The sequence below is a fragment of the Trichosurus vulpecula genome, chromosome 8 (assembly GCF_011100635.1).
Source record: "Trichosurus vulpecula isolate mTriVul1 chromosome 8, mTriVul1.pri, whole genome shotgun sequence".
Taxonomy (NCBI): domain Eukaryota; kingdom Metazoa; phylum Chordata; class Mammalia; order Diprotodontia; family Phalangeridae; genus Trichosurus; species Trichosurus vulpecula.
Genome location: NC_050580.1, coordinates 71,377,083 through 71,390,823, shown reverse-complemented (window position 1 = coordinate 71,390,823; position 13,741 = coordinate 71,377,083). Strand labels below are relative to the sequence as shown.

The window sequence follows — 13,741 nt, the reverse complement described above, 5'->3', positions numbered from 1 at the left end:
CCGAGTCTTCTGAGCCCCTTGTGCTCCTCCCGGAACAGGAAAAGCGGAGCCCCGGATCCCCCCTCTTCGGAGCCATCCATCCCCGCGCGCATTGGACGGGAGGGAGGAGGAAGCCAGCCGGGGCTGGGCTCCTATCACCAAAGCCAGCCTCCTCTGGAGAGGCAGGGATGGAGGAGGGGAGGAGGAGATGGGAGGGGGTGAGGGGGTGAGGGCGGGTTGAGGTGAAGCCGCCAAAGTCGCACATCCCCGCAGCGGCTCAGAGGAAAGCCTAAGCACCGCAACAGCGTGGACTGGCTCCGCGCTCGCAGTCGAGACTTTCCTGCAGGATCGTCTCAACTTTGTTTCTCCAAGCGGTCTCTCTGCCGGAGCCAAGCTCCAGCCTACCTCCTCAAAGTTACTGGAAGGGGGTGGGCGGGGGTTTGGGGGTGGGGGGAGGAAAGGCAAAGAAAATGGCGAGTCGCGGGGCTAAAGTGCCGGGCTCAGCTCCCTTCTTCTTCTTGATACTGCTGTTCGTCGCTTGGAGTTGTGGCTGCGCCCAAGCCGAGGAGGAGAAGGAGGAACAGCGCTCCTGCCACGGCGCCTTCGATCTCTATTTCATCTTGGACAAGTAAGTGGCAGTCCCAGTTCCCGGCTCGGCTCGCGGCTGGACTTTCACAGGGTGAGGCAGGGTTGCTGCTTAGTGTAACTCCCCGGGCTGATTTCCAGGGCAGCCCCGCTCCTGAGCTCCAGGTAGACACAAAGAGCCCTGTGAAAGGTGAAGAATAAGCCAGGCATGCATTTCTTTGGAGGGCAATTTCGCCGGGTCCTGTATAGCCCCCAACACAGGGCAAGGAAGGTAGCCTGACCACCCACCCCCGTACACCGGGGCGCCTAGGCTGAAGGACGGACACACCCACGCAAATGAGGACGCGGGTGCACGCACACACGCGCGCACACACACACACACACACACACACACACACACACAGACACAGACAGATGCCTGCAGGCCCAGATACACGTACACAAACTCATTGACACCCAAGCGCATGGGGTCAGGAAAAGCAAAATTAGTTTGGCTGTCTCTGGTGTGACCTGACGGGACCACTGAGTTATTTCAAAGACTAACCCAGGCCTTAAAGGCCAGCGAGGTCTAAAGCTCCGGGGTGGGAGACATGCTGCTAAGTTGGAAAGTAGAAACTATTGGAATTGAGGCCCAGAGTCTCCCAAGTCCTAGAGATGGGGGGGGGGGGGGGCGCCTTCTCCTTAGGAGCAAGGACCATAAGGATCTTCCATGCGCACCTAACTTTTTTCTGTGTAGGGTGTTTGTCAGCCAGAGCCGCGCACACCCGGAGCAGAGCTTGTCCCACATCTTTGGCCCTCAGCAACTGCTTTGAGCTGCTCTGCTGAGGGGTAGATGGGGTGAAAGGCTGCCTACAGGGGGTGGGGCTATACCAGATGCCTGGCCAAAAAAAGGCCACTAGTTACAAAGGCTTCCAGAAGAAAAACTGGTACCATTAATCCAAACAGGCAACAAGAGATTCAGCTACTGAAACTTCTTTGTCTGCAGAAGGCAGAAAGAACCCTTAAGTCCTCTGTTAGCTTGTCCCTTCCAGCTTTAAACCCTATGATCGCAATAACTCTTTTATTCTTAATTTTTAGAAAAAAGAAAAAATACAGCACAGTGAAGTTTTCTTTATGCCTTTTACCAGTGCTGGGACTAAGGGTGGGCAAGGTGGACCACTCCCCAGGGCACAGTTATACAGAGGGTAGGATGACTCACAGGACCTTTTAAAAATATCGATTCCATTTAAAAAATGCAAATAGTTTTAATGCCAGAAAATTATACTTTGTATGTGTGTAGGGTAAAACCAACTTTTATGTGTTTTACTAAAGGTTTAGATTCTCCAGTGTCTGGTAACCTAGGTTCCCTTCCTCCCACCTCCCTAAAATTTTCAGAATGCTGGAGGTACAATTTAAAAAAAAAATTAATAAACTTATTTTTTTTTATTTTTAGTTTACAATGCTCAGTTCCACAAGTTCTCAGGTTCCAAATTTTCTCTCCATCCCTCTCCTCGCTTCCCCAAGGCGACATGTAATCTAATGTAGGTTCTACATATACCTTCACATTGGACTTATTTACTACATAATAGTCCAGTTGTAAAGAACACTTATAACCAATGGAATGAATCATGAGAAAGGAGACACAGTTTTTTAATCTTGCCTAGGGTGCACAAATTGTTTTACTCCTTTCTATCAACCTGGCACTGCTATATCCATACCCTGTATTACCTCATAAAAAGAATTTACATGTTAGATCCTTGGAACTTGTCTTGCTGTCTCCATAAGCTCTTGAACTTTTACTTTGTGTTTGTGTGTGTGTGTTGAAATTTACATGACTTAAAAAAATACCATAGCTGAATTTCCTTTTAGGTATTTCAATCTTGTTTATTACAACAATAATAACTGGTATTATTAATATTATCATTACTTTGTCCAGACCTGTGATTTCATCTGTGTAGGGAATTCCTGATACAGATGAAGATTAGCAGCTTTTCTGTAACATAGTCTTAGAGTACAGCCTCAGGGCACAGAGAAATCAAGTGATTTGTCCATGGTCACACAGCTTTTATGTGTCAGAGAGAAAATCTGAACCCAGGCCTTCCTGCCTGCAAGACCAGTACTCTATTCACTGCACTCTGCTGTTTTCAGTACTCTGAAAAAAAAAATAGTGGCTTGAGATATTTCTTTTAACTCCTAAGGCCATATTTCACTTTCTGATGTGCTTTGCAAAAATTATCTAGGTCGTCGAGATGCAGATATAGGAAAACATTAATTGTGTAAGGTATACCCTTGAAGACCTCTTCATTAGACTCTGTCTTCAGTTAGTCAATCAGCAAACATTTATTAAGTATTTGATTTGTGCCAGGCACTGTGCCAAGTACTCAGGCATGCAAAGAAAGGGAAAACACAGTTGGCCCTTTGCAAAAAACGAGATTTGATTCAAGTATTGAAGGAAGTCAGAAGACAGCATTCCAGGCATGGGAGATAGCCAGTGGAAAGGGCAATGGAGTAGCAAGACAGAGTGCTATATATGAAGAACTACAAGTAGGTCTGCAAGTAGGCCAGTGACATTGGATTGTAGTTTGTGGAGGGGTGGAAAGTGTAAGAAAGCTGGAAAGGTAGGAAGGGTTGAATTTGTGAAGAGTGTCAAATTCCAAACAAAAGACTTTCTATTTTTTTCCTGCTGGCAATAGGAGGCACTAGAGTTTATTGAGGTGGAGAGAAGGGGTTAATGTGGTCAGACCTGCATTTTGGGAAGAGCATTTTGGCAGCTGGGTAGGGAACGGATTAGAAAAGACTGGATTCAGGGAGACCTATTAGAATGCTATTATCCAGGTGTCAGGTGATGAAGGCCTGCACTGCGTGGCAGCTGTATGAGTGAGTGGGGAGAAGGGGATGGATACAGGAGGTGTCCCGAAGGCAGACATGACAAGAATTGCAACAGATTGAATAGTGGGGGGAATCCAAGGATGATGCTGAGATTGGGAGCCTACCTGGGAGGATGGTGGTACCCTCAAATATAATAGGAAATGTTGGGAATAGGTCTGGGTTTGAAAGAGGAAGATAATTAGTTCAACTACTTTGTTGAAGTATGAAGCAAGGTCTTCAGCTGAGAGGGTTGGGGAAGGGGTACCATAGGAAGCTCAAAGAGCAATGGGAACCAGGCACTGACCTCATTGAGGAAAGGAGAATGCCCTCGGGATTGATGAGTAATGGTCAGGATCTATATTGGAAGATAAATTTGAATCCTTTGAACCATAAAGCAGGAGAGGTTGCTGATTGATGGTGATAAAAGGAGAGTCTAGATGTGGTAATGGGAACTAAGAGTATTCCAACTTTGTCTTAACTCCACCTGTACTATAAAGGGTGGTCAGAGATACTGGGTCATCAGGAGGGAAACCCCTGAAGACTTCATCATTAGACTCTGTCTTCTCTTTCTCAGAGAAAGCCAGTAGATAGGAGTAAGAAAGGAGAAAGGTTTAAGATCAAATCAGATTTGTTAATTATGGAACAGGAACTCCAGAGAGCACAGTGTAAGAGGGGAGTACATCTGGAATGGAAGAATAAAGCTTCCCAGAACAGGGGAGTACACTCCAGATGTACTCCCCTATTCTGGTGCTGAAGAGTAAAGGAAAAAGTCTTTTCAATGGCTCAATAGAGTGGTAGCCTAGCTACCACATGTTCTCTGTAAAATTGGGAAAATGTCTCTGATGACCATTATTAATGATTAATTACTGCTAATTTCATGCTAATGACATCTATAGTACTTTACATTTGTCTAATTCTTTACAATTTTGAGAATACTTTCATATATATCATCTCATTTCATGAATCAATCAAATTCATTAAGCACATACTATGGGCCAGGCACTGTGCTAAGCCCCAGACCCTCACCCTGTGTGGTAGGCAGGGCAGACGTTATGACTCCCACTTTGCAGATGAGGAAACAGAAGTTTAAAGAGGTTACAATGACCTAACAATGACGTAATTAAAGTTACAATGACTTAAAGTTACAAGGGCTGGAATTCAATCTTCCGACGCCTAGCTCAATTTTTTTGTTTGCACTAGATGAGACTGTATCACAGAATCACAGGATGTGGGAGTTGGAAGGACCTCAGTGGCTATGCAGGCTAGCATACACTCCAAAGGAACTCCCACCATAAGATGTCCAGCAGGTGGTCCTTCAAAGAAGGGGAACCTACCCCCTCTTGAGGTGGCTCATGCCTAAAGAGGAATGAGCTTGGGGATTACTTTAATTATCAGGAAGTTTTTCCTGATGCTAAGCCTAAATTTGTCTCTTTGCAACTTCCACTTAAGGCTTCTGCCTTCTGAGCTAAAAGAAAACAAGTCCAATCTCTCCTTCATATGGTAGCCCCTCAAATTCTGGGGGACAGTTGTCATGTCCCCTTGAGTATTCCATTCTCCAGGCTAAACATCTTCAGTTCTTCTAACAGATCTTCCTATGATATGGACTTGAGGCCTTTTGCCGTCTTTGTGGCCGTTTTCTAGATACTCAGGCCCTTTGACTCTGGCTTATTATTTGTGGGGAAGCTGTCACCGAAGGGATCTGCTCAGTAACAAGCCAATGGCAAAGCAGAGCCAGCAGCTTGGAGCCCTGAGATGTTCAGTCCACCCAGCTACGTAGGTTTGAGAGAAGAGTCTTCTGAATGTACTACGCATCTTTCCTGGAGTGTTCAGCATCATTTACGGCTGTTGCTCCACTCATCTCCAAACCACCTCTGTCGAGGGATGGAGAACCTCAAGTCGTTTTGTAACACTAAAGTTAGAAAAGGAGATGGGTATTTATGTAAGGCCAAGAAATGTAGGTGGCCCAGTGGATAGAGTGCCAGGCCTGGAGTCAGGAAGACTCATCTTCCTGAGTTCAAATCTGGCCTCAGACACTTACTAGTTGTGTGACCCTGGGCATGTCAGTTAACTCTGTTTGCCTCAGTTTCTTCATCTGCAAAATGAGCTGGAGAAGGAAGTGGCAAACCACTCCAGTATCTTTGCCAAAAACCACCCAAACGGGCTCACAAAGTATCAGACATAACTGAACAACAACAAAAGAAACCTCTGGTGTCTTTTGCTTCTTTTAGCCATTCACAAAAAGGAAATGCGGATGGAGATATGGAGATGGAGTCAGAGATTAAGCCACTGCCATATCCTCTGGTGCAGCCTCTGGCTCCTACCTCTACTTCCTGTAGGGTGTGCATGAGGTCATCATGTTCATTGGTTGAATATTTGACATTGAGGGCACATGGCTGCTTCCACGCCTTTTCCCAGTGGGCTATGGCCAATCTGTTCACTGGGATGTTTAGACAATTCCAGACACAAGAGAGAATACTTGAGGGGAAGTAAAGAGAGACTTCTTATAAGGGAAAACTTCCTAACAATTAGAGCTAACCAAAGGTGAAATAGCTTGCATTCCCTCTTGTTAGAAGTATTCAATCAAAGTCCAGCTGACCACTTGTTGGGTATGATGTAGTGGGGCTTCTTTACAGAAGTTGTGTGATTGTGTGATTTGTCTCCTATCTGGACACATAGCTTGAGCTAGAGACCCTCCAATGGGAAGAAAAACTAAGGTTTTATGTCTCTGCTCTTTATTTGACATTCAGATAAATTACCAAGAAAACACATACACACACACACACACAGACACACACACACACACACAGTGTATCAAAGGAATTGCATTTGACAGTGACCTGCCATCAATGAAAGAGATTCTGTCAACAATGGCAGGGCCATGTTTGGAGGATCCTGTCCATTTTTCTGCCTCCTCGGGCATTCAGTGAGGAGCTGGCAGAGGCTTGCAGCTCAGGACTGCAAGAATGGGCCTGTCAACAGCTAAATCAAAATCCACTGCCCCAGGAAAATAACATGACTGAGGAGCTATAATTTCACAGCTACCTTTACTGCTGAGTCGACACTTGTGGGTGTAAAAGACCTGAAAGGAATACATCCAAAAGGAAACATCTTTCCCAGCACTTCAGAAGGACTGGCAACAATCTAATAAACTTAACAGGGGTGGTGGAGAAGGCGGGCTGGGGTGGGACAGCTAAAAGGCAGGGAATTAGGGGTCGATGAGCCCTCTGCTACTAAAGGCTGACCCATCCAACTTTAAGGGAAAATAGGTGATTAGGAAGTGATCCTCCCTTGGGCACCTTGTTATTAATGGATGGCTCTCTGACTCAAGGCCATTTTGGAGGAATGCAAGACTACTTGGGCAAGGAAGGGCCAGGAGTGACCCGGGCATGAAAACAAGCAAACCTTTGTTGCCATGGAGATATTTTTGGAATGCCTCAAGGGTAAAGAATCTGGAGGCTATTGGATATTAATAATAAGAGCTGACATTCCTAGTGCAGCTCTGGAAGGTTTCACAAAGGACTTTATACACACTACATCCTATAATCCTCACAATGACCTTAGGAAGAATGTCCTCCAGGTGTATGTCTGTTTTATGGAAGTTCAATACTTGCTCGTGGTCACACAGATGGGAGGGGCCAAGTGTCGCCCATGACTAGTGCCTTCTTCATTAGTCAGTCAACAGGCCTGTGTTGAGCTCTTGCTAGGTTAGGTGCCAGACTCCAGGTAGGTGCTAGAGACAAAGACAAAAAGAAAACAGGCCCTAGCTTCACAGAGCTTACGTTCTACCCAGGGAGATGTGTACTCATGGCAAGTATGCATGAAATAAATATAGGGTCTTTTCTTCTGGTGAGAGGGAGGAAATAGAAGACAAAGGATTCCTGTAAGTCACCAATACCTACTTGGCCCTAAGGCTCTTCAGGGCCATACCTGTAAGAGCATGGCCATTTCATGGTTCTCCTGGGGCCATCTTTGAAGGGTTTCTCTAGAGCTAGATGTGTCCAATGGATGGGCCCCAATCTTGGGTATCCTTCTGAGTGCCATTTTGGTTCTATTTTGTATAAGTTACAGAAGCTCTGGAGAGTCCTGCTCTACTGAAGTCTACTAGGTTAAAGAAACACAAGAGGTTCTTAGAATGAGGCCACCCAATGAAAGACCTCTTGAGGTGGTTAAAGCCTATGTAGGACCCCAAGAGTGCCTTGAACCTGAAACCTAATCTAAAAATGATGCCACCTGTAGGAAAGTGCAGTGAGAGCCCTAGAAAATACCTCCCTAGCAGTGAGGGCCCTAAGCAGTAATGCTGCCTTTCCTGATAAAAATAGTTCAACTGCCTAAATCCCACTAGGTAATGGGAAAGGGAGAAAATGTTTGCAGCATCATAGATCTAAAGTGGAAGGGACCTCAGAATCCATCAAATCCCTTTAAGAGATGAGTAGGCTGTAGGCCAGGAAAGTTAAGCAACTTAGCCAAGATCATATAGGTCAGCAGTATCTGAACTCAAGCACCCTGAATTCAAAATCAGGGCTCTTTCCACTGTACCAAATAGAAAACATAAGAAGAACTTTCAAAGCTATAACAAGAAAATGTCAATTAGTAAAAGTTGTTCTAGAAGTTGGGGGGTTGTATTTCATGCATCAGCCCCCAAATAATATTAACACTAGATTTTCATATCTCCTCATTGCCCCCATTCATCAAAGAGAGAAGATAATAGAGATAGTGATAAAGAGGTAGCTTAGTCTGGTAGTTGGAGTGCTGACCTTGGAGTCAGGAAGACCCCACTTCACATCTGATACTAGCAATGTGACTATGAACAAGATATTTAACCTCTATGGACCTCTGCTCATTCATCTGTAAAATGGGCATAATAATTTTCATAATACTTCATAGCGTGTTTATAAGGCTCAGTTAAGATAACGTACATAAAGTGCTTTGCAAACCTCAAATGCTAAATGAGATCATAGATTTAGAACTAGAAAGGAACTCAAAAGTCATCTATGCCAACCTCTTCCTTTTCCATTTGATGAAAGTGATTTTCAGAGAGGTCTAGCAAATTGTCCAAATTATCCAGAATTACACAAGAAGGAAGTATCAGAGGTGAGATCTGAACTGAAGTCTTCCTGGATCCAACTTTAGCACTCCATCTACTACGTTATGCTGCCAGGTATTATCAACTTTTAATTCCATATTTTAAGCTTTAAGATATCTATTCTCATCCAAGCTCACCAGTAAAGATGGGAAGAAAATTGAAAACTCTAACTTTAGGATTAGATACACTTCTAATCTTAAAATAGCTTGTCCTTCCATAAATTGAGCCTGTAATAGGAAAAAAAACTCCTATTACAATTTCTCTTCTACAGTAACAGTTGGCCTAATTATGCTACATGTATTATGACCATGGGAACCAATGGGAGGGTCCATGTTTAGAGAGAGATTTGAGCTATAAGTGTATGAACACAGTAAGTTAAATGAATAGGAGGGACCCTTGGGATGCTCTTTGGCAGAGACATACTGGTCTTATGAATGGCTAAACATAACCATGCTCTCCACTGACTTTCCTGTATACACCCTCTCTCTCTTTGACACATTTTTCCTATCCATTTAAAGGGGATACAGAAAATAAAGTCTTTGGAAGTACAGGATCTTAGAATTATAGATTTTGAGCTAGAATGTAAATGGTCCAGTTCACTCATTTTGCAGATGAGGAAAACTGAGGCCCAAAGATAAGGTCACCCGGGTCTTGAGTGACAGAGCCAAAATTGGAACTCCTATCCTTTTACCCCGAATCCAGTGCTCTTTTCACAGCACTATAGCGGTGACATTATATTGCTTATTTTTTTAAATGACCATTTTACATCTTTTTGAAGGCAAGTGATTCAGAACAAACTTGTGTAAATGAATTAGCTCCTCTCTTTCTGGAAGAGAAAACCAAAGAGTTAAATAAGGGACCTTTTGTTTAATAACATGGCAAATGCAGTTTAAAATCCTTTAGCTGTTTGTCATCTCTCTTCCTGTTATCCTTTTGTCAGAGTAAGCTCTGCTCTGAATTTAGTTGCCTATTACTTCAATATGGTCCATTTCCCAAGAATGTTTTAAAAGCCCATATACTGACTAATCCCTGAATAACAATAATAAAGATGCATCTGAGGTCTCAAATTGAAAAATGTGGTAAAGGATGGCCTAGTTGGGTAACAGCATACCTCATAGACTCGAGCCCTAGGCTCATAAAGATCAAAGATTTCGAGCTGGAAAGTACAGATGAAGACATCCAGTCTACTGCCCCAGCCCCCTGCCCCTCATTTTACAGATGAAGAAATTGAGGTTGAGAAAAGGAAACTTACCCACATCATCGTGGTGGCACGTGGCAGAGCCGGGATTTGAACCCCATCCTCTGGCTCCAAAGCCAGCATTTTTCATGGCATGAAACTGCCTCTTTGCAGGAATTTTTCTTGTGATCTTGACTTAGCCTCTGAACTTATAAAAACAAGATGAAAGTCATTTCCCTGTGTCTTTTCTTCCCTGGTGTTTTTTTTTTCATTTCTATAAGTCATGCCCTTTTGCCACATTCTTCGTCTGGGCTCCAAAGTCAGAACAAAGAAATAATGAAGAAGGATAGATGGGTCTCCTGTCCTTTTCCCTAGTAAGCTTTGCTCCTACTCCCTCCTTAGGCTTGGGAAGGGAGGAATGAGCACAAACCACTGGTATGTTAATTCTGCGGGATTGCTCTTAGAATGGAGGGCCCTGACCCATGATGAGCGCCTCACCACATCTCTCTTTCTTCTTTTCTAAATGGGAACAAGGATATTGATCTAATTTCTGGGGTTATGAGGGCTCCCCTGTACGTAGCCCAGCTTAGATCACATCTGGACTTCTGTATTTAGCGCTGAGTACCACATTCTGATCAGCTGGAAGCTGTCTAAAGAAAGGCTACCAGCATGCTGAAGGGTCTGGGGATCTTGCCATTTAGTGTTCAGCTGAAGAAGCTGGGGATGTTTAGCTTGGAGAAAGAGAAGCCTTATATGGGAAATATGATGGCTGCTTCAACTCCACGAAGAGCTATCATGTAACAGAAGAGGGATTAGGCTTATTCCAGTTGGCCTGATAGGGTAAAAATAGCAACAGTGAGTAGATGTTGCAGAGAAATAAATGGAGATTTGACATCAAGAAAAATTGCCTGACCTTTAACCTTATTTAAGAGATGCAGCTAGATGGCTCAGCAGTGTTGGGTCTGGAGTCATGCATACCTGAGTTCAAATCTGTCCTCAGACACTCACTAGCTATGTGACCTTGGCCAAGTCACTCAACCCTGTTTGCCACAGTTTCCTCATCCGTAAAATGAGCTGGAGAAGGAAATGGCAAACCACTCTGGTATCTTTTTCTAGAGAACCCCATACAGGGTCATGACTGAACAACAACAACAGAAGTTTAATGGGTTGCCTTGAGAAAAAATGGGGTCTCCTGCTCTCCCAGTAAAGGTCTTCAGAACAAGCTGCTTGATCATTTGTAGAGTGTGTTGGACTGGAGATGTTTGCTCAGTTATGCTTTTTTTAAGATGGAGGCTGTGATCCCTACTAGCTGAAAACCTTTGCCTTTGGTGTCAGAGAAATCATTAGTTGTATTTCCCATCCTTTTTCTGTTTGTGACATAGTTGGGATCTTCCAGTAGGGATTGTTTGCCCCCCTTTCCCTGAAGGTTAGGGAGCATATTCCCCATCTCTGCCCAACCAAAAACCTATTCCTTTTTCTCCCTAGACCCCAAGATTCTCTCACATACCTGCTGGTTTTTCATAATTGTTTTCCTTGGTTTCTGGTTGTTTGTTTGTTTAATCATCTGTCCATATGCATCTTCCACCCTTAGACAAACACATAAACACACATCCAGGACTTGTGATTCCGTAGATAGAGAAACTGGCTCATGTATTGTCTCTGAGAGTTGCCCATGACCAGACAACTTGGAAGTATCAGACTTACCAGACAAATGTCAACTTACCAGACAACTTGGAAGTGTCAGAGGTCAGATTCGAACCCAATCTTCCTGGTTCCCAAGCCCAATACTCTATCCATGGCACCGTATATGAATGGCTTCATATACAAATGGTGAAGGGTAGTGAAGAAACCCACAGGAGACCTCGCCAGAGTCATTCTAAGCGCTGGTTAGGAAATAGTGTCCTAAAGACACTAACAGGAATTTGGGGAAGGAATAATGCATTTGCTCCAAAGAAAGAGCCAGAATTAATTTATTTCCTCTCTGTTTACCACTTAAGTGGAGAACAATGTGGAATTTGACATAAAGTTTTGGTATTCTTATGCAGGGCTATTTCCTTGTGCCAAATGATGCCGTAGCAAAATAATTTGAGACTGTTCTGCAGACAAGTGGCCTTACCTCATTAAGGGGAGAAGATTCCCTGGCATCTGTGGTGAAACTAATTGCTCCTATTATAAGAGAGGAATAGAGACAGTATTAAAAAGAAGAGTGGAAAATTCTGTCCAGTAACCAGGAAGTCCTTGCCTTTGCAGGGCAAGAATTCACCCACCTTGAACACTAGACTTTAAGTCATTCCACATACAGGCTAAGTTATGTGGTATGTAGGTGATGTCATCCAGGATGACAGCCACTCTGGGTATAGGGGAATACCTGCTGTGAACCTTGAGAATTCTGCTAAAAGAACTTCCATTCATCATCTGAAGCTCCCCACATTTCCATTTCCCTACTGGAGCTATGTATGAATAATCTTCCTGCCCATTTCTCTCCCTCTTTTACTTCCTCAAAAAGAAACAGTCATTAAAACTATTTTTTAAAAAAAGGAAACAAGCATCTCTTTCGAAGGATCTGTGGGTTTCCATCATGTATGTCCCTCCCCACACTATGACCCATTTTTTGGAATACCTCTGAAAGAAGAAGTTGTTCGAGGTGTTGACAGTTCTATTGAGAGGAAATGAAACCCTGGTTATCAGTGATTCAGAGGGTAGTGGATGCCGATCGGAGAGACAGATGGCTAACCAATCAAAATGTCCCCAGTCTCTCTCTTGAACTTCAGTCCATCATCAGTTGTCTGCTAGACATCTCATTTTTGATGTTCTATAGGTATCTCAAACTCAGCATGTGAAAAAATTATCATCTTCCCCCAAAACTTGTATATCCCCAAACCTCCCATATCTGTTGATGCAAGAGATAGAATACCAGGCCTGGAATCAGGAATCAGACTCATCTTCCTGAGTTCAAATCAAGCCTCAGACACTTACTAGCTCTGTGACCCTGGGAAAGTCACTTAACCTGCTTGCCCCAGTTTCCTCATTTGTAAAATGATCTGGAGAGGGAAATAGCAAACTATTCCAGTATCTTTGCCAAGAAAACCCTATATGGGGTCACAAAGAGTCTGAGACAACTGAACAAAAGCATTTATATAGTACTTTAAGGATAGCAAAGCACTTTTACAAATATTATCTCATTTTATCCTCAAAACCAGTCTGAGAAGTAGGTGCTATTATTTATCCCTATTTTACAAATTAAGAAACTAAATTTTAAGTGAGGTTAAGCGATTTGTGCGGGGCCATACAGCTAGCAATTGTCTGCGGGTAGATTTGAATTCCTATCTCCCTGACTCCTCATCCAGTACTATGTCCACTGGACCTCCTAGCTGCCTCTTTGTACCCCTCATGCCTAGCACAATGTCTTGAGCTTGGTAGAAGCTTAATAAATGTTGATGAGCAGAAATGCATCCAAAGTGGATGAATTTTGAGACACTGTCTTGTTGGGTGAGGAAAGCTAGCCAGGGAACCCAAGGCAATCCAGCCTTGGAATCCATCCCTGGAATCCATCCCCTGAGGCTACATTCTCCCCTCAGTAGAATGACAGAGTACAGGCCCCTGACTATCTCTGCCCAAAACGTTATATACATCAATGGATTTTCCATTGCATACAAAATGACGGGTCTTGAATGCTTTGGGTTTTCCTGGTGGTTTCCTAGTAAGGAAAACTCTTGAGGAAGAGTCATGTTTTAGGGAATTTGGAGCTAGAATTGGACTTCTTGCTATTGGCTCATGGGTATGGAAGAGAGAATCCTGCCTCCTTACAGGCCTTTGTTGTGTGGATTGGCCAAGGCAATCACTCAGTTGTAGAAACACTTACTCTGCTGGATTCTAACCACTGCTGGGTTTTCTGTTTGTGCATTTACCCTCCTTCATGTGGTATATACTTCATTGGTTCATGATTCATGCCAGGACCTTATTTGGCACTGCGTCAGCCTTTGGGAGGAGGGGGAGAAAGCAATCCAGATGTTCAGAAAAAAGGCTTGGCATTTCACAGCCAATCCAAGAAAGTGGGTCATGTGGTGAAT

General features: G+C 43.8%; 1 protein-coding gene across 1 annotated transcript in view; it reads left to right on the top strand.

Moving 5' to 3' along the window:
• The first annotated feature begins 449 nt into the window (after nucleotides 1–449).
• Nucleotides 450–13,741, top strand: part of ANTXRL (ANTXR like) — a 90,460-nt gene continuing 77,168 nt past the window's right edge. Inside the window, exon 1 of the mRNA XM_036736348.1 lies at nucleotides 450–607. Coding sequence (XP_036592243.1) covers nucleotides 450–607 — 158 coding nt within the window. The remainder of the gene's footprint in view (nucleotides 608–13,741) is intronic.